This window comes from Procambarus clarkii, chromosome 39 (assembly GCF_040958095.1).
Source record: "Procambarus clarkii isolate CNS0578487 chromosome 39, FALCON_Pclarkii_2.0, whole genome shotgun sequence".
Lineage (NCBI taxonomy): Eukaryota > Metazoa > Arthropoda > Malacostraca > Decapoda > Cambaridae > Procambarus > Procambarus clarkii.
The window spans coordinates 39,478,856-39,499,611 of NC_091188.1; the positions used below are offsets into that span (position 1 = coordinate 39,478,856).

The window sequence follows — 20,756 nt, forward strand, 5'->3', positions numbered from 1 at the left end:
GTGATGTGGTGGAGGCTGACTCCATACACAGTTTATAATGTAGATATGATAGAGCCCAGTAGGCTCAGGAACCTGTACACCAGTTGATTGACAGTTGAGAGGCGGCCACATCGTGTCAGCAAGGCGGACAGCCCGCCTACTTTCATACCTTTCACTGTATTTCCCACTTCTATACTTACCTTCACCTATGCCTCTCCTTCCTCTTTACTAAAAAAAAAAAAAAAAAAAATGAGAGGCGGGACCAAAGAGCCAGAGCTCAACCCCCGCCAGCACCAGTAGGTGAGTAGATATAGGTGAGTACAGTCAGGAACCACCACCAGTGAGCACATGGAGGCATGACGCAAGGCTTCACCCAGGCCATACTTGACGTCTTGTACTGACGCACAGTAACACGCCTGCTACTCTGCACTACTGGGGGGGGGAGAGGAAGGGGGGAGGGAGGGAGGGTTTGGGAGGGAGGGAGGGAGGGAGGGTGGGAGGGTGGGAGGGAGGGTGGGAGGGAGGGAGGGTGGGAGGGTGGGGTGGGAGGGTTTGGGAGGGAGGGAGGGAGGGAGGGAGGGAGGGAGGGAGGGTGGGAGGGAGGGTGGGAGGGTGGGGAGGGATTTGGGAGGGTGGGAGGGAGGGAGAGAGAGAGAGCGCGTCACTCATCCTGTTTTCCTTCCGCGTCACTCCATCAATAGACCTTAACAACATACGCGAGGACTGCCACCTTATGAAACACATAACCATTGCAGAGGTCCATAAAACAATTATGGGTTTCAAGAACAAGGCGCCGGGCAACAGCAAGATAAATAAGATGGTATTATCCAACTTACCCGTGATTGCACTCCATCAATACACATGTATAGTAAATGCAGCTCTTGCATCTGGACTATTCCCCACATACTTTAAGAATGCCAGAATAAGATTAATCCCCAAGCCAGGTAAACCCCCAACCCAAACTGAAAACTACAGGCCAATTTCCCTCCTCGAAGTACCAGGTAAAATATTCGAAAAAATTATCAATCAGAGACTTGTGAAGTACATGGAAGAGGAAGGGAAGTATAACACCAGGCAGCATGGGTTTAGAAACCGCAGAGGGGCCCATACAGCTAAAGCCCTGATCTACCAGCATATAGCAGAGGGGCCCATACAGCTATAGCCCTGATCTACCAGCGTATAGCAGAGGGGCCCATACAGCTATAGCCCTGATCTACCAGCATATAGCAGAGGGGCCCATACAGCTATAGCCCTGATCTACCAGCGTATAGCAGAGGGGCCCATACAGCTATAGCCCTGATCTACCAGCATATAGCCAACGCAGTGTCGAAAAAAGATCAGTGTAATATAGTGCTTAGGGACGTCTCGAAAGCCTTCGACAAAGTGTGGCACACAGGCCTAAAATATAAGATATCTGAACTAGGGCTTCCTGAGAGATTTACTGCTACTCTCTGCAGCTTTATAGACAATAGAACTGCTAGGCTTAATATCGGCAGCTACTTGGGTGACGTAATAGAACTGAAAAGTGGAGTACCACAAGGAAGCTGCCTCTCCCCCACTCTATTCAACATATATACAGCTGACCTACCCCAACCCCAACATGGAGAATACATCACATACGCTGACGATGTCACCCAAATAATATGCCAACCGGGCCCATCAAAGCCGCTACTAGCCGACAAGACCAAGGCGGCAATTGAACTCATAAACAACTTTGAGAAGCAATGGAAAATAAGCACCAACAAACAAAAGTTCCAGATAATACACATTGCGAAAAGAAACCCGGACCCCATCATCCTTGACAACCATCCGATCCAATATGCGGAGGTAGGCAGAATACTGGGACTTATGATAAATAGAACAGGGATTCATGTAAGGGACCGACTAAACAAAGCCAAAGCAGCATTAGGAAAACTGAGAAGATTCCGAAGCCTCAGTACTAACATTCAGATCCACCTATATAAGACTCTAGTTCGGCCGCATCTAGAGTATCCCCCAGTACCACTACACACCATAAAGAAAACTAACATGCAGAAACTGCAAGCAGTGCAAAATAAGGCGCTAAGGAGAGCAGCAAAACACCGTCCACCATATGATCAGACAATCCAGGAGCTCCATGAACTCCTGAACATACAGCCACTAAACATCAGACTGCAGCACGAAGCCATCAGGGTGTGGAACACCATCGAAATGTTAAAGGACCCAATGTTTGAAAGATTGCTCCAAGATGAGACGCCCCGCTCCCACAGCTGGTGGCCCAAGAGCCTCGATTCTCTGGACGAAAACCCCGCCCCACAGTATATAATCCCCAGATGAGTTATATATGTATATATATGAACAGTTCATATATGTGTATGTATGAACAACGCGATAAATAATATGTATGACAACTCGATAAATAATAATAATAGAATAAAGAGCCTTAAACAGAATAACATGTGTGGAAGCATCAGGGAGTGTGTATATATGAATGCTACAGAGTATTCATCTATGGACATCCATATATGGTGAAACACATGTGAAGAACCTCTCACACACTCACAGCTCCCTGACAAGAGGGAGCCAGCTTAGCTTTGCTGCCAACACCCACACATCGTGTCAGCAAGGCGGACAGCCCGCCTGCTTTTATACCTCTCACTGTATTTCCCACTTCTATACTTCCCTTCACCTATGCCTCTCCTTCCTCTTTACTCCCCCCCAAAAAAAAACTCACCCTGCGAGGGGATGCACACCACCATAGCAGTAACACTGCCCAATAGGAAGAGATCCTGGTACAACCCGTTCTCGCAAATTCGTAAAGTCAATATTGACTTATTAACTACGTGCATAGGTGATATACTAAACATAATAGATACCCCTAAAAAGATTCATAGAAAACACCGACCTTACCTAACCTTGTTAGTATCTTAAGATAAGCATCTTATTGCTTCGTAATTACAATTATTACTTAACCTATACCTATTATAGGTTAGGTAATAATTGTAATTACGAAGCAATAAGATGCTTATCTTAACATACTAAGTAGGTTAGGTAAGGTCGGTGTTTTCTATGAATCTTTTTAAGGGTATCTATTATATTAAGTATGTCACCTATGCACATATTTAATAAGTCAATATTGACTTATTAAATTTGCGAGAACGGGTTGCCTGGTAATGGGGTGAGCCACAGGAGGAGGACGTGAGTACTACTGACTGGTACGTCCTAGTACCTAGTACGTCCACTGTACTAGGTATAGTACAGTGGACGCCGGCAGTAGTGAAACAAACTCGTACATTATTACCCCAAACCTGCTCTAATTACTCACAACAAAATGTCTGTGTAGCATTACTCAGAAGCATTACTCAATTACATCATTACTCGTTATTACTCGTCACTCATTGAGAAGCATTACTCAAAATGTCCGTGCAGCACGGGCTATGGCGAGCCCATAATTAGGTTCGGTTATTCACTATAACCTTGTTACTGTGATTGTGTTGTGGATGGGCGTCTGACAGCTGGGTTGGACAGCGCTTCGGATTCGTAGTCCCGAGGTTCCGGGTTCAATCCCCGGTGGAGGCGGAGACAAATGGGCAAAATGTTTCTTTCACCCTGATGCCCCCTGTTCACCTAGCAGTAAATAGGTACCTGGGAGTTAGAGAGCTGCTACGGGCTGCTTCCTGGGGGGGGGGGGGGGTGTAACAAAGAGGAGGCCTGGTCGGAGGCCTGGTCGAAGACCGGGCCGCGGGGACTAAGCCCCGAAATAATCTCAAGATAACCTCAAGAAGATGATGGTGGTTGTATTAGATTCAGCTACTCGGAACAAAAGTTGCAAGTAGCACGGGCTATGGCGAGCCCGTGATGGACTTAGGTGGCACAGGAGCGGGGCTGTAACTAGTGTTGTGTAGCGACTTTTCCAAGATATAGTGTTGGAGGAGAGGTGAGGTGAGGTTCAGGAGGCTGATATGCCAGCAAATACACTCCTGCCAACAATATATCTTGGGCAAGTCGCTCCACAACAGTATCGCTCGGATCGTCGACTTCCTATGGCGTCACTTGCCACTTAGTTTCGCCTTAGTTATAAAATTTCATTTTCGTTACAAAATCCAGCGGGTTTTCTTTCCATTGGGGGGTGTTGTACATGCTGCTATGGCGATGAGTAGTTCACTCACAGGGTGAGTGGCGCTGCCCAATAAACCCCCGTTTGGGGCAATATTACAAGAAAAAAACAGGACCTGGCCAGGTGGAGCCCCACATCTGGCCCAGGCCACAGTGTACTGGACCTGGCCAGGTGGAGCCCCACATCTGGCCCGGGCCACAGTGTACTGGACTTGGCCAGGTGGAGCCCCACATCTGGCCCAGGCCACAGTGTACTGGACTTGGCCAGGTGGAGCCCCACATCTGGCCCGGGCCACAGTGTACTGGACTTGGCCAGGTGGAGCCCCACATCTGGCCCGGGCCACAGTGTACTGGACCTGGCCAGGTGGAGCCCCACATCTGGCCCAGGCCACAGTGTACTGGACTTGGCCAGGTGGAGCCCCACATCTGGCCCAGGCCACAGTGTACTGGACTTGGCCAGGTGGAGCCCCACATCTGGCCCAGGCCACAGTGTACTGGACTTGGCCAGGTGGAGCCCCACATCTGGCCCGGGCCACAGTGTACTGGACCTGGCCAGGTGGAGCCCCACATCTGGCCCAGGCCACAGTGTACTGGACTTGGCCAGGTGGAGCCCCACATCTGGCCCGGGCCACAGTGTACTGGACCTGGCCAGGTGGAGCCCCACATCTGGCCCAGGCCACAGTGTACTGGACCTGGCCAGGTGGAGCCCCACATCTGGCCCGGGCCACAGTGTGCAGGACCTGGCCAGGTGGAGCCCGTCCCAGCTGGTGTGGCCAGAGGGTCCCTCCCGCGGCGTGCCCAGACATATTCCCAGGGAGGATTATAGATCTTGGTCTGCGTCTCCACGTGGCGGGCTTCCTGTTTACCAGCTCAGGTAGCGGGCAGGTCGGTCTTGATCCTTCCCCGGCCTGCCTTAACACCCTACCGCACTCTCACCCTCCCTCACTATACACCACCTCCCTCACAATCATCCCACTCCTTCTACCACCTCCCTTGACTTGTGAGAGTTTGGTCCACCAGGCTGTTGCTTGGAGCGGCCCGCAGGCCCACATATACCTGCTTGATGGGGTTCTGGGAGTTCTTCTACTGCCCAAACCCGGCCCGAGGCCAGGCTTGACTTGTGAGAGTTTGGTCCACCAGGCTGTTGCTTGGAGCGGCCCGCAGGCCCACATATACCTGCTTGATGGGGTTCTGGGAGTTCTTCTACTGCCCAAGCCCGGCCCGAGGCCAGGCTTGACTTGTGAGAGTTTGGTCCACCAGGCTGTTGCTTGGAGCGGCCCGCAGGCCTACATATACCTGCTTGATGGGGTTCTGGGAGTTCTTCTACTGCCCAAGCCCAGCCCGAGGCCAGGCTTGACTTGTGAGAGTTTGGTCCACCAGGCTGTTGCTTGGAGCGGCCCGCAGGCCCACATATACCTGCTTGATGGGGTTCTGGGAGTTCTTCTACTGCCCAAGCCCGGCCCGAGGCCAGGCTTGACTTGTGAGAGTTTGGTCCACCAGGCTGTTGCTTGGAGCGGCCCGCAGGCCTACATATACCTGCTTGATGGGGTTCTGGGAGTTCTTCTACTGCCCAAGCCCGGCCCGAGGCCAGGCTTGACTTGTGAGAGTTTGGTCCACCAGGCTGTTGCTTGGAGCGACCCGCAGGCCCACATATACCTGCTTGATGGGGTTCTGGGAGTTCTTCTACTGCCCAAGCCCGGCCCGAGGCCAGGCTTGACTTGTGAGAGTTTGGTCCACCAGGCTGTTGCTTGGAGCGGCCCGCAGGCCCACATATACCTGCTTGATGGGGTTCTGGGAGTTCTTCTACTGCCCAAGCCCGGCCCGAGGCCAGGCTTGACTTGTGAGAGTTTGGTCCACCAGGCTGTTGCTTGGAGCGGCCCGCAGGCCCACATATACCTGGTTGATGGGGTTCTGGGAGTTCTTCTACTCCCCAAGCCCGGCCCGAGGCCAGGCTTGACTTGTGAGAGTTTGGTCCACCAGGCTGTTGCTTGGAGCGGCCCGCAGGCCCACATATACCTGCTTGATGGGGTTCTGGGAGTTCTTCTACTGCCCAAGCCCGGCCCGAGGCCAGGCTTGACTTGTGAGAGTTTGGTCCACCAGGCTGTTGCTTGGAGCGGCCCGCAGGGCCACATATAACACAATCATTATTTTCTAAAATTTAACGCTAAAAATATATTGCATGTTATACATAATGTAATACATAATGTTATACATCATGTATGGAAAATGTTTTTATAACAACTGCATAAATTATGAACATGAAACAGCTTTCCTGTATCATAAAAAATAACGTATCCAATATTATTAATTAGATGCACATCGTCACAGGCTTACAAAACCACTGCTCAACACAGTGCACAGTACACAGACGGTCCAGACCAACACTACACTGCTCAACACAGTGCACAGTACACAGACGGTCCAGACCAACACTACACTGCTCAACACAGTGCACAGTACACAGACGGTCCAGACCAACACTACACTGCTCAACACAGTGCACAGTACACAGACGGTCCAGACCAACACTACACTGCTCAACACAGTGCACAGTACACAGACGGTCCAGACCAACACTAACACTGCTCAACACAGTGCACAGTACACAGACGGTCCAGACCAACACTACACTGCTCAACACAGTGCACAGTACACAGACGGTCCAGACCAACACTACACTGCTCAACACAGTGCACAGTACACAGACGGTCCAGACCAACACTAACACTGCTCAACACAGTGCACAGTACACAGACGGTCCAGACCAACACTAACACTGCTCAACACAGTGCACAGTACACAGACGGTCCAGACCAACACTACACTGCTCAGCACAGTGCACAGTACACAGACGGTCCAGACCAACACTACACTGCTCAACAGTGCACAGTACACAGACGGTCCAGACCAACACTACATTGATCAGCACAGTGCACAGTACACAGACGGTCCAGACCAACACTACACTGCTCAGCACAGTGCACAGTACACAGACGGTCCAGACCAACACTACACTGCTCAGCACAGTACACAGTCGGTCCAGACCAACACTACACTGCTCAACACAGTACACAGTCGGTCTAGACCAACACTACACTGCTCAACACAGTGCACAGTACACAGACGGTCCAGACCAACACTACACTGCTCAACACAGTGCACAGTATACAGACGGTCCAGACCAACACTACACTGCTCAACACATTGCACAGTACACAGACGGTCCAGACCAACACTACACTGCTCAGCACAGTGCACAGTACACAGTCGGTCCAGACCAACACTAACACTGCTCAACACAGTACACAGTACACAGACGGTCCAGACCAACACTAACACTGCTCAACACAGTGCACAGTACACAGACGGTCCAGACCAACACTAACACTGCTCAACACAGTGCACAGTACACAGACGGTCCAGACCAACACTAACACTGCTCAACACAGTGCACAGTACACAGACGGTCCAGACCAACACTACACTGCTCAACACAGTGCACAGTATACAGACGGTCCAGACCAACACTACACTGCTCAACACAGTGCACAGTACACAGACGGTCCAGACCAACACTACACTGCTCAGCACAGTGCACAGTACACAGTCGGTCCAGACCAACACTAACACTGCTCAACACAGTACACAGTCGGTCTAGACCAACACTACACTGCTCAACACAGTGCACAGTACACAGACGGTCCAGACCAACACTACACTGCTCAACACAGTGCACAGTACACAGACGGTCCAGACCAACACTACACTGCTCAACACAGTGCACAGTACACAGACGGTCCAGATCAACACTAACACTGCTCAGCACAGTGCACAGTACACAGACGGTCCAGACCAACACTAACACTGCTCAGCACAGTACACAGACGGTCCAGACCAACACTACACTGCTCAGCACAGTGCACAGTACACAGACGGTCCAGACCAACACTACACTGCTCAACACAGTGCACAGTACACAGACGGTCCAGACCAACACTACACTGCTCAGCACAGTGCACAGTACACAGTCGGTCCAGACCAACACTAACACTGCTCAACACAGTGCACAGTACACAGACGGTCCAGACCAACACTAACACTGCTCAGCACAGTACACAGTCGGTCCAGACCAACACTACACTGCTCAGCACAGTGCACAGTACACAGTCGGTCCAGACCAACACTAACACTGCTCAACACAGTACACAGTACACAGACGGTCCAGACCAACACTAACACTGCTCAACACAGTGCACAGTACACAGACGGTCCAGACCAACACTACACTGCTCAACACAGTGCACAGTACACAGACGGTCCAGACCAACACTACACTGCTCAACACAGTGCACAGTACACAGACGGTCCAGACCAACACTACACTGCTCAACACAGTGCACAGTACACAGACGGTCCAGACCAACACTAACACTGCTCAACACAGTACACAGTACACAGACGGTCCAGACCAACACTAACACTGCTCAACACAGTACACAGTACACAGACGGTCCAGACCAACACTACACTGCTCAACACAGTGCACAGTACACAGACGGTCCAGACCAACACTACACTGCTCAACACAGTACACAGACGGTCCAGACCAACACTACACTGCTCAACACAGTGCACAGTACACAGACGGTCCAGACCAACACTACACTGCTCAGCACAGTGCACAGTACACAGACGGTCCAGACCAACACTACACTGCTCAACACAGTGCACAGTACACAGACGGTCCAGACCAACACTACACTGCTCAGCACAGTGCACAGTACACAGTCGGTCCAGATCAACACTAACACTGCTCAACACAGTGCACAGTACACAGACGGTCCAGACCAACACTAACACTGCTCAACACAGTACACAGTACACAGACGGTCCAGACCAACACTAACACTGCTCAACACAGTGCACACTGTGATTGCTTCGTGAATCTGGCCCCAGGTTCGTAAGTGCTTGCGTAACAGCTTCGTGAATCTGGCCCCAGGTTCGTAAGTGCTTGCGTAACAGCTTCGTGAATCTGGCCCCAGGTTCGTAAGTGCTTGCGTAACAGCTTCGTGAATCTGGCCCCAGGTTCGTAAGTGCTTGCGTAACAGCTTCGTAAATCTGGCCCCAGATTCGTAAGTGCTTGCGCAACTGCTTCGTGAATCTGGCCCCAGGTTCGTAAGTGCTTGCGCAACTGCTTGGTGAATCTGGCCCCAGGTTCGTAAGTGCTTGCGTAACCGCTTCGTGAATCTGGCCCCAGGTTCGTAAGTGCTTGCGCAACTGCTTCGTGAATCTGGCCCCAGGTTCGTAAGTGCTTGCGTAACAGCTTCGTGAATCTGGCCCCAGGTTCGTAAGTGCTTGCGTAACTGCTTCGTGAATCTGGCCCCAGGTTCGTAAGTGCTTGCGTAACAGCTTCGTGAATCTAGCCCCAGGTTCGTAAGTGCTTGCGTAACAGCTTCGTGAATCTGGCCCCAGGTTCGTAAGTGCTTGCGTAACAGCTTCGTGAATCTGGCCCCAGGTTCGTAAGTGCTTGCGCAGCTGCTTCGTGAATCTGGCCCCAGGTTCGTAAGTGCTTGCGCAACTGCTTCGTGAATCTGGCCCCAGGTTCGTAAGTGCTTGCGCAGCTGCTTCGTGAATCTGGCCCCAGGTTCGTAAGTGCTTGCGCAACTGCTTCGTGAATCTGGCCCCAGGTTCGTAAGTGCTTGCGCAGCTGCTTCGTGAATCTGGCCCCAGGTTCGTAAGTGCTTGCGCAACTGCTTCGTGAATCTGGCCCCAGGTTCGTAAGTGCTTGCGCAACTGCTTCGTGAATCTGGCCCCAGGTTCGTAAGTGCTTGCGCAACTGCTTCGTGAATCTGGCCCCAGGTTCGTAAGTGCTTGCGCAACTGCTTCGTGAATCTGGCCCCAGGTTCGTAAGTGCTTGCGCAACTGCTTCGTGAATCTGGCCCCAGGTTCGTAAGTGCTTGCGCAACTGCTTCGTGAATCAGGCCCCAGGTTCGTAAGTGCTTGCATAACTGCTTCGTGAATCTGGCCCCTGGACATTTTAAGCCATTCTTCTCCTTTTCTCTATGCTAAACAAACGCTCTCCCTGACATGTGGCGTTGTGGCCGTGTTCATAGTAATTACCTAAGTGTAGTTACAGGATGAGAGCTACGCTCGTGGTGTCCCGTCTTCCCAGCACTCTTTGTCATATAACGCTCATATAGTGGAGGTTTTATGGTGTTATTCACCTGATTCTCTTATATGTAAAACTGAACAGTCTGTGTTCTAACATGGTTTGTTATTTAATGAGCTCTTACACAGTCTGGGATGGGGAATGTCCTGCTTTTGGAACATTTATTGTAGTAAGAATAGTTCTACACTTTCTTGGTATGTTTCTGCGTGTGGGCGTGTGCGGGCGTGTGTCTGCGTGTGGGCGTGTGCGGGCGTGTGTCTGCGTGTGGGCGTGTGCAGGCGTGTCTCTGCGTGTGGGCGTGTGCGGGCGTGTGTCTACGTGTGTCTGCGTGTGGGCGTGTCTCTACGTGTGGGCGTGTGCTGGCGTGTCTCTGCGTGTGTCTGCGTGTGAGCGTGTGTGGGCGTGTTCGGGCGTGTGTCTGCGTGTGGGCGTGTGTCTGCGTGTGTCTGCGTGTGGGCGCGTGTGGGCGCGTGCGGGCGTGTGTCTGCGTGTGGGCGTGTGCGGGCGTGTGTCTGCGTGTGGGCGTGTGCTTGCGTGTGTCTGCGTGTGGGCGTGTGTGGGCGTGTCTCTACGTGTGGGCATGTGCTGGCGTGTCTCTGCTTGTGTATGCGTGTGGGCGTGTCTCTGCGTGAGGGCGCGCCAGTCTGCAAGTGAGAGCAGACAGTTACCGGCCGCGCAGAACACTGACGCAAAAGCAGGAAGCCGTTAGAAACAGATGTGTTCTGATAGGTGGAAATGACGAGCATCCGGAGGGAGGCAACAGCAGGGAGGCAGATCACCACAACCAATTTTACCTGGAACATACCTGGAGAGGGTTTCAGGAGTTCTCCTACTCCCCAAGCCCGGCCCGAGGCCAGGCTCAACTTGTGATAACTTGGTCCAACAGGCTGTTGCTTGGAGCGGCCCGCAGGTCCCTGTGGCTCATTTGGGTACTCAGTCTCCACCTGTGTCCCCTTGTTCGTGTTCCACCTGTGCTAATGAGTTTGTCTTTGTCCACCCTGTCAATTCCAATGAGAATTTTGAAGGTGGTGATCATGTCTCCCCTAACTCTTGTGTCTTCAAGGGACGCGAGTTTTATTCCCGTAGCCTTTCCTCGTAGCTCAATCCTCTCTCTTCCGGGAGGAGCCTGGTGGCATACCTCTGAATCTTCTCTAACTTTGTCTTGTGTTTAACTAAGTATGGATTCCAGGCTGGAGCTGCATATTCCAGGATTGGTCTGACATTAGTGGTATACAGGGTTCTGAACGATTCCTTACACAAGTTTCTAAAGGCAGTTCTTATGTTGGCCAGTCTAGCATATGCCGCTAATGATATCCTTTTGATGTTGGCTTCTGGGGACAGGTTCGGTGTGATATCAACCCCCTGATCTTTCTCTCTATTTGATTCTTTCAGGATTTCACCTCCCAGATGATACCTTGTGTTTAGCCTTCTGCTCCCTTCGCCTAATTTCATTACTTCACACTTTCCTAAGTTGAACTTTAGCAGCCCTTTTCTAGACCATTCCTCCAGTTTGTCCAGGTCGTCCTGTAGTCTCTATCTTCATCCGTCTTGATTCTTCTCATAATTAGAAACAGGATGGGTCCAAGTACAGAGCCCTGTGGGACTCCGCTGGTGACATCTCGAGACACTGATGTCTCCCCCTCACAGCTACTCACCGTTGTTGTTTTAGATTTATCTACTCAGAACGAAATGTCCATGTAGCACGGGCTATGGTGAGCCCGTGAAGTTACTCGCTGTTTCCTGTTGCTTGCTTACTCCTTTATCTACTGGAGCACCTTACCTCTTATGTTGACCAGACCACTCACTAGAAGGTGAAGGGACGACGACGTTTCGGTCCGTCCTGGACCATTCTCAAGTCGATTGTGTAAGATTACCTCTTATTCCTGCCTGTTTCTCAAACTTTTCTAACAGCCTTTTATGTGGGAGGCAGGACAGTGACAGGACAAGGACAACCAGGACAACGACAGGCCTACAAGTCCACTACGGGCTCACCATAGCCCGTGCTACTTGCCCCGCTCCTGTGCCAGGTAAGTCCACTACGGGCTCACCATAGCCCGTGCTACTTGCCCCGCTCCTGTGCCAGGTAAGTCCACTACGGGCTCACCATAGCCCGTGCTACTTGCCCCGCTCCTGTGCCAGGTAAGTCCACTACGGGCTCACCATAGCCCGTGCTACTTGCCCCGCTCCTGTGCCAGGTAAGTCCACTACGGGCTCACCATAGCCCGTACTACTTGCCCCGCTCCTGTGCCAGGTAAGTCCACTACGGGCTCACCATAGCCCGTGCTACTTGCCCCGCTCCTGTGCCGGGTAAGTCCACTACGGGCTCACCATAGCCCGTACTACTTGCCCCGCTCCTGTGCCAGGTAAGTCCACTACGGGCTCACCATAGCCCGTGCTACTTGCCCCGCTCCTGTGCCGGGTAAGTCCACTACGGGCTCACCATAGCCCGTGCTACTTGCCCCGCTCCTGTGCCAGGTAAGTCCACTACGGGCTCACCATAGCCCGTGCTACTTGCCCCGCTCCTGTGCCAGGTAAGTCCACTACGGGCTCACCATAGCCCGTGCTACTTGCCCAGCTCCTGTGCCGGGTAAGTCCACTACGGGCTCACCATAGCCCGTGCTACTTGCCCCGCTCCTGTGCCAGGTAAGTCCACTACGGGCTCACCATAGCCCGTGCTACTTGCCCAGCTCCTGTGCCGGGTAAGTCCACTACGGGCTCACCATAGCCCGTGCTACTTGCCCCGCTCCTGTGCCAGGTAAGTCCACTACGGGCTCACCATAGCCCGTGCTACTTGCCCCGCTCCTGTGCCGGGTAAGTCCACTACGGGCTCACCATAGCCCGTGCTACTTGCCCCGCTCCTGTGCCAGGTAAGTCCACTACGGGCTCACCATAGCCCGTGCTACTTGCCCCGCTCCTGTGCCGGGTAAGTCCACTACGGGCTCACCATAGCCCGTGCTACTTGCCCCGCTCCTGTGCCGGGTAAGTCCACTACGGGCTCACCATAGCCCGTGCTACTTGCCCCGCTCCTGTGCCGGGTAAGTCCACTACGGGCTCACCATAGCCCGTGCTACTTGCCCCGCTCCTGTGCCGGGTAAGTCCACTACGGGCTCACCATAGCCCGAGCTACTTGCCCCGCTCCTGTGCCGGGTAAGTCCACTACGGGCTCACCATAGCCCGTGCTACTTGCCCCGCTCCTGTGCCGGGTAAGTCCACTACGGGCTCACCATAGCCCGTGCTACTTGCCCCGCTCCTGTGCCAGGTAAGTCCACTACGGGCTCACCATAGCCCGTGCTACTTGCCCCGCTCCTGTGCCAGGTAAGTCCACTACGGGCTCACCATAGCCCGTGCTACTTGCCCCGCTCCTGTGCCTGGTAAGTCCACTACGGGCTCACCATAGCCCGTGCTACTTGCCCCGCTCCTGTGCCAGGTAAGTCCACTACGGGCTCACCATAGCCCGTGCTACTTGCCCCGCTCCTGTGCCAGGTAAGTCCACTACGGGCTCACCATAGCCCGTGCTACTTGCCCCGCTCCTGTGCCAGGTAAGTCCACTACGGGCTCACCATAGCCCGTGCTACTTGCCCCGCTCCTGTGCCAGGTAAGTCCACTACGGGCTCACCATAGCCCGTGCTACTTGCCCCGCTCCTGTGCCAGGTAAGTCCACTACGGGCTCACCATAGCCCGTGCTACTTGCCCCGCTCCTGTGCCAGGTAAGTCCACTACGGGCTCACCATAGCCCGTGCTACTTGCCCCGCTCCTGTGCCAGGTAAGTCCACTACGGGCTCACCATAGCCCGTGCTACTTGCCCCGCTCCTGTGCCAGGTAAGTCCACTACGGGCTCACCATAGCCCATGCTACTTGCCCCGCTCCTGTGCCAGGTAAGTCCACTACGGGATCACCATAGCCCGTGCTACTTGCCCCGCTCCTGTGCCAGGTAAGTCCACTACGGGCTCACCATAGCCCGTGCTACTTGCCCAGCTCCTGTGCCAGGTAAGTCCACTACGGGCTCACCATAGCCCGTGCTACTTGCCCCGCTCCTGTGCCAGGTAAGTCCACTACGGGCTCACCATAGCCCGTGCTACTTGGAACTTTTTGTTCCACGTAGTTGAATCTGAAACAACAACAACAACAACAACAACATAGCAGAAGCACAATGACCATCTCTCACAGGACATACCTAGCGCCCTCCCCCCCCCCAGACTCCCCCCACCCCCCCTCACCACCACAACACACACCATCTGTCCTCACCATTGTCCTCGTGAGGGAGCTCTTCTGAGAGCGCGTAATCCCTCGGGGAAGAAAGTAGACAGCACTGCCCCAAGACAACAACCAAGGTGACCTGTCCGATAGACAGTTCATCTTGAGGTACATCGCGCCACCTCCAAGTGATTACCCAGTGCGTGAACTGCCTACTAATTAGCACATTTTTGCCCAGGAACGACCATTACAGCCGCTTAACATAATTGGTGCAGCATTACATGGGATTACCAGCCTGGGGCAATGATGGCAGATGGTATAGTGTAATGACTGCTTCAGTAAACCCACTCCCGCCCCACCTGCTTATCCTGGCTTCAGGGAGGTGTGTTCGGACAACGTCTGGTGTCCGAACACACAGGACAAGGTCTGGTGTCCGGACACAGCCCCTCTACACCCAGGACAAGGTCTAGTGTCCGGACACAGCCCCTCTACACACAGGACAAGGTCTAGTGTCCGGACACAGCCCCTCTACACACAGGACAAGGTCTAGTATCCGGACACAGCCCCTCTACACACAGGACAAGGTCTAGTGTCCGGACACAGCCCCTCTACACACAGGACAAGGTCTAGTGTCCGGACACAGCCCCTCTACACCCAGGACAAGGTCTAGTGTCCGGACACAGCCCCTCTACACACAGGACAAGGTCTAGTGTCCGGACACAGCCCCTCAACACACAGGACAAGGTCTAGTGTCCGGACACAGCCCCTCAACACACAGGACAAGGTCTGGTGTCCGGACACAGCCCCTCTACACCCAGGACAAGGTCTGGTGTCCGGACACAGCCCCTCAACACACAGGACAAGGTCTGGTGTCCGGACACAGCCCCTCTACACCCAGGACAAGGTCTGGTGTCCGGACACAGCCCCTCTACACCCAGGACAAGGTCTGGTGTCCGGACACAGCCCCTCTACACCCAGGACAAGGTCTGGTGTCCGGACACAGCCCCTCTACACCCAGGACAAGGTCTAGTGTCCGGACACAGCCCCTCTACACCCAGGACAAGGTCTGGTGTCCGGACACAGCCCCTCAACACACAGGACAAGGTCTAGTGTCCGGACACAGCCCCTCTACACCCAGGAAAAGGTCTAGTGTCCGGACACAGCCCCTCAACACCCAGGACAAGGTCTAGTGTCCGGACACAGCCCCTCAACACACAGGACAAGGTCTGGTGTCCGGACACAGCCCCTCAACACACAGGACAAGGTCTGGTGTCCGGACACAGCCCCTCAACACACAGGACAAGGTCTGGTGTCCGGACACAGCCCCTCAACACCCAGGACAAGGTCTGGTGTCCGGACACAGCCCCTCAACACCCAGGACAAGGTCTGGTGTCCGGACACAGCCCCTCAACACACAAGACAAGGTCTGGTGTCCGGACACAGCCCCTCTACACACAGGACAAGGTCTGGTGTCCGGACACAGCCCCTCAACACACAGAACAAGGTCTGGTGTCCGGACACAGCCCCTCAACACACAGGACAAGGTCTGGTGTCCGGACACAGCCCCTCTACACACAGGACAAGGTCTGGTGTCCGGACACAGCCCCTCAACACACAGGACAAGGTCTGGTGTCCGGACACAGCCCCTCAACACACCGGACAAGGTCTGGTGTCCGGACACAGCCCCTCTACACCCAGGACAAGGTCTGGTGTCCGGACACAGCCCCTCAACACACAGGACAAGGTCTAGTGTCCGGACACAGCCCCTCTACACCCAGGACAAGGTCTAGTGTCCGGACACAGCCCCTCTACACCCAGGACAAGGTCTGGTGTCCGGACACAGCCCCTCAACACACAGGACAAGGTCTGGTGTCCGGACACACAATGTCCGCATGCGGCAGAGCATGCTTCAGCCAGTGTACAAAGCTCAGTTGTATCACGTAATGATTTTGTCATTTATTATGCACCCCATACCCATGCCGCAGGCGGTGGAGACTAGGAGACCAGAGGTATATATTAGCTCATGGCTCAACCCCCACCCTCCATCCTGTTCATTCACCGTTTGTGGGACTTATACAGCCTCAGGCTCCTGGACTCAGGCTCCTGGACTCAGGCTCCTGGACTCAGGCTCCTGGACTCAGGCTCCTGGACTCAGGCTCCTGGACTCAGGCTCCTGGACTCAGGCTCCTGGACTCAGGCTCCTGGACTCAGGCTCCTGGACTCAGGCTCCTGGAGAAAACTAGATTTTCTTAAAGAAGTGCCGGACCAACCGGGCTGTGGTGGGTATGTGGGCCTGCGGGCCGCTCCAAGCAACAGCCTGGTGGACCAAACTCTCACAAGTCAAGCCTGGCCTCGGGCCGGGCTTGGGCAGTAGAAGAACTCCCAGAACCCCATCAAGCAGGTATATGTGGGCCTGCGGGCCGCTCCAAGCAACAGCCTGGTGGATCAAGCAGGTAGTATCATGAACACAGGTCAATAACTTCCGTCCTCATCCTTCAACCTTAAACATCTCCTGGTACAAAAAAAAAAAAAAAAAACTATTGCAGCTTTCAACTTTGTCATTCTCAAAGGAGCTTTTGATACATTGTTTACAATGTTTGAGGCTTTCACCAAAATTACATTTTTAATTTCTTTTTTCTTTTGGGCAGAGACGCGCAGGAGCCTCGATATATATATATATATATATATATATATATATATATATATATATATATATATATATATATATATATATATATATATATATATATGTCGTACCTAGTAGCCAGAACGCACTTCTCAGCCTACTATGCAAGGCCCGATTTGCCTAATAAGCCAAGTTTTCATGAATTAATTGTTATTCAACTACCTAACCTACCTAACCTAACCTAACCTAACTTTTTCGGCTACCTAACCTAACCTAACCTATAAAGATAGGTTAGGTTAGGTTAGGTTAGGTAGGGTTGGTTAGGTTCGGTCATATATCTACGTTAATTTTAACTAAAATAAAAAAAAATTGACCTCATACATAATGAAATGGGTAGCTTTATCATTTCATAAGAAAAAAATTAGAGAAAATATATTAAATCAGAAAAACTTGGCTTAATAGACAAATCGGGCCTTGCATAGTAGGCTGAGAAGTGCGTTCTGGCTACTAGGTACGACATATATATATATATATATATATATATATATATATATATATATATATATATATATATATATATATATATATATATATATATATATTAAAAAAAAAAAAGGGAAGGGAGTACCACCTCTGGCTGGAAGAAGGGGGACCCATAGCCTCGGAGGAAACCACACATAACGCATTGGAGGGAATGTAGGTCCCCTCCAATACAGTTTCTGTGTGCTTTTCTCCTACCACCCCCTTCCCTTTTTTTTTTTCCTTTATTGTGTATTTAAAGGTTACAAAACATACAAGACAAATGCCTAAAGGTTATATGTTTTATATATATATATATATATATATATATATATATATATATATATATATATATATATATATATACACACACACACACATATACTCGGCGCCTGGGGTAAAAGTGCTACCAGTTTTTTGAAGGAACTGGGTTCTAGGCTCATTGAAACAACAAGGGACCCGAGAGCTGCCAGCTTTCTTTTCCAGCGCCTCAGTGTGGCGATACAGAGGGGAAATGCGCACTGCATCCAGGGTTCCTGCCCGCCATCTGAGGAGCTGGAGGAACTCGACAACCTATGATAACCATCTTTGTAACCTATATGTAACTCCTTTTTTGTAACAAAGTTCATATAAAGCAAATATATATGTGTACTTACAAAAGAATGGGGGTGGTAGGAGAAGATAATATTAGTGTTCAGTGAGAAACCACAAGGTCTCCTCTGAATACTTTTTATTTCCTTCTCCGAGGCTATGGGTCCCCACATTGGCACCAGAGGTGGTACCCTCACAAATTTAAAAAAAAAAAAAAATTATATTATATATATATATATATATATATTTTTTTTTTTTTCTTCTTCGAGGATGTGGGTCCCTTTAATTAACCCAGTGGTGGTACCCCTATATATATATATATATATATATATATATATATATATATATATATATATATATATATATATATATATATATATATATATATATATAATTCAAAGTGTTGCAGTATTCAGATAATATTTAGAGAGGTGATAGTACCTCAAGCCACAGCCCAGCTGGTGACCAAGGAGGCATATCTAACTATATCAACAATAATATTGATTATCAAACAAAACTGCCCTTCCCTCCTCTCTCTAAATATATATTTAAAAATCTCATCATACAGAGATAATGAAAGCAGGCGATTGTATTGTTAGTCTGGTAGGGGGGGAGGGGGGGGTGTTGTGAGTTATAAGGGTGGGTAGTAGATGTGTATGCCTGGAGCATACCTGAAGAAGGTTTCAAGAGTTTTACTGCCCAAGCCCGGCCTGAAGCCAGGCTTGACTTGTGATAACTTGGTCCAACAGGCTGTTGCTTGGAGGGGCCCGCAGGCCCACATATCCACTACAGCCTGATTGGTCCGGCACTTCTTACAATAACTTATCTAAGTGCCTCTTGAATACATCCACCTTTGTTCCTGCAATATTTCTAATGCTTGTTGGGAGGGTGTTGAACAGCTGTGGACCTCTGATGTTTATACAGTGTTCTCTGATTGTGCCTATGGCACCTCTACTCTTCACTGGACCTCTGATGTTCAGTGTTCTCTGATTGTGCCTATGGCACCTCTACTCTTCACTGGACCTCTGATGTTCAGTGTTCTCTGATTGTGCCAATGGCACCTCACTGATTCTATTCACTGATTCTATTCAGCATTTTCCATCCGTCTCGCGGAAGGAGAAAATGTGAACAGTGTGGGTACCTTACCTTGAGGCTACCTTGAGGTGCTTCCGGGGCTTAGTGTCCCCGCGGCCCGGTCGTCGACCAGGCCTCCTGGTTGCTGGACTGATCAACCAGGCTGTTAGACGCGGCTGCTCGCAGCCTGACGTATGAGTCACAGCCTGGTTGATCAGGTATCCTTTGGAGGTGCTTATCCAGTTCTCTCTTGAACACTGTGAGGGGTCGGCCAGTTATGCCCCTTATGTGTAGTGGAAGCGTGTTGAACAGTCTCGGGCCTCTGATGTTGATAGAGTTCTCTCTCAGAGTACCTGTTGCACCTCTGCTTTTCAACGGGGGTATTCTGCACATCCTGCCATGTCTTCTGGTCTCATGTGGTGTTATTTCTGTGTGCAGGTTTGGGACCAGCCCCTCAATTATTTTCCACGTGTAAATTATTATGTATCTCTCCCGCCTGCGCTCAAGGGAGTACAGATTTAGGCTCTTTAGTCGGTCCCAGTAATTTAGATGTTTTACTGAGTGGATTCTAGCAGTAAAGGATCTCTGCACGCTCTCTAGGTCAGCAATTTCTCCAGCTTTGAAAGGGGCTGTCATTGTGCAGCAGTACTCCACTCTAGAGAGCACAAGCGTTTTGAAAAGTATCATCATCGGTATAGCATCTCTAGTGTGAAAAGTTCTTGTTATCCAACCTGTCATTTTTCTTGCAGTTGTGACGGCTACTTTATTGTGTTCTTTAAAGGTAAGGTCTTCCGACATGAGTACACCCAGGTCCTTTACATTGCCTTTTCGTTCTATGTTATGATTTGCCTGCGTTTTGTACGTGGTTCCTGTTTTTATGTTTTCAATTTTTCCGTAGCGCATGAGCTGAAACTTATCCTCGTTGAATACCATATTATTTTCTGTAGCCCATAGAAAGACCTGATCAACATCTGATTGGAGGTTTGCCGTGTCCTCTATGTTGCCAACTCTCATGAAAATCCTAGTGTCATCTGCAAAGGATGATACAGTGCTATAGGTTGTGTTCTGGTCTATGTCCGATATGAGGATGAGAAAAAGTACTGGAGCAAGCACAGTACCCTGGGGGACTGAGCTCTTCACGGTTGATGGGCTGGATTTTATTTTGTTGACTATTACACATTGGGTTCTGTCAGTCAGGAAATTGTAGATCCATCTGCCTATTTTCCCGGTAATTCCTTTTGAACGCATTTTATGTGCAATAACACCATGGTCACATTTATCAAAAGCTTTTGCGAAATCTGTGTAAATTACATCAGCGTTTTGTTTGTCTTCCATAGCATCTAATGCCATATCATAGTGGTCCAGCAACTGCGACAGGCAAGAGCGCCCTGTTCTGAAACCATGTTGTCCGGGGTTATGGAGATGCTGTGATTCCATGTATTTTGTGATCTTACTTCTTAGCACTCTCTCAAAAATTTTTATGATGTGCGATGTTAGTGCTATCGGTCT

General features: G+C 51.1%; 1 protein-coding gene across 1 annotated transcript in view; it reads left to right on the top strand.

Annotated features, from left to right (window-relative positions):
- The window catches only part of LOC138372695 (serine/arginine repetitive matrix protein 2-like), a 75,101-nt gene that overhangs the window by 15,477 nt on the left and 38,868 nt on the right, over positions 1-20,756 (top strand). Inside the window, exon 3 of the mRNA XM_069338203.1 lies at positions 10,372-10,893. Within this exon, the coding sequence (XP_069194304.1) occupies positions 10,372-10,893 (522 nt within the window). The remainder of the gene's footprint in view (positions 1-10,371; positions 10,894-20,756) is intronic.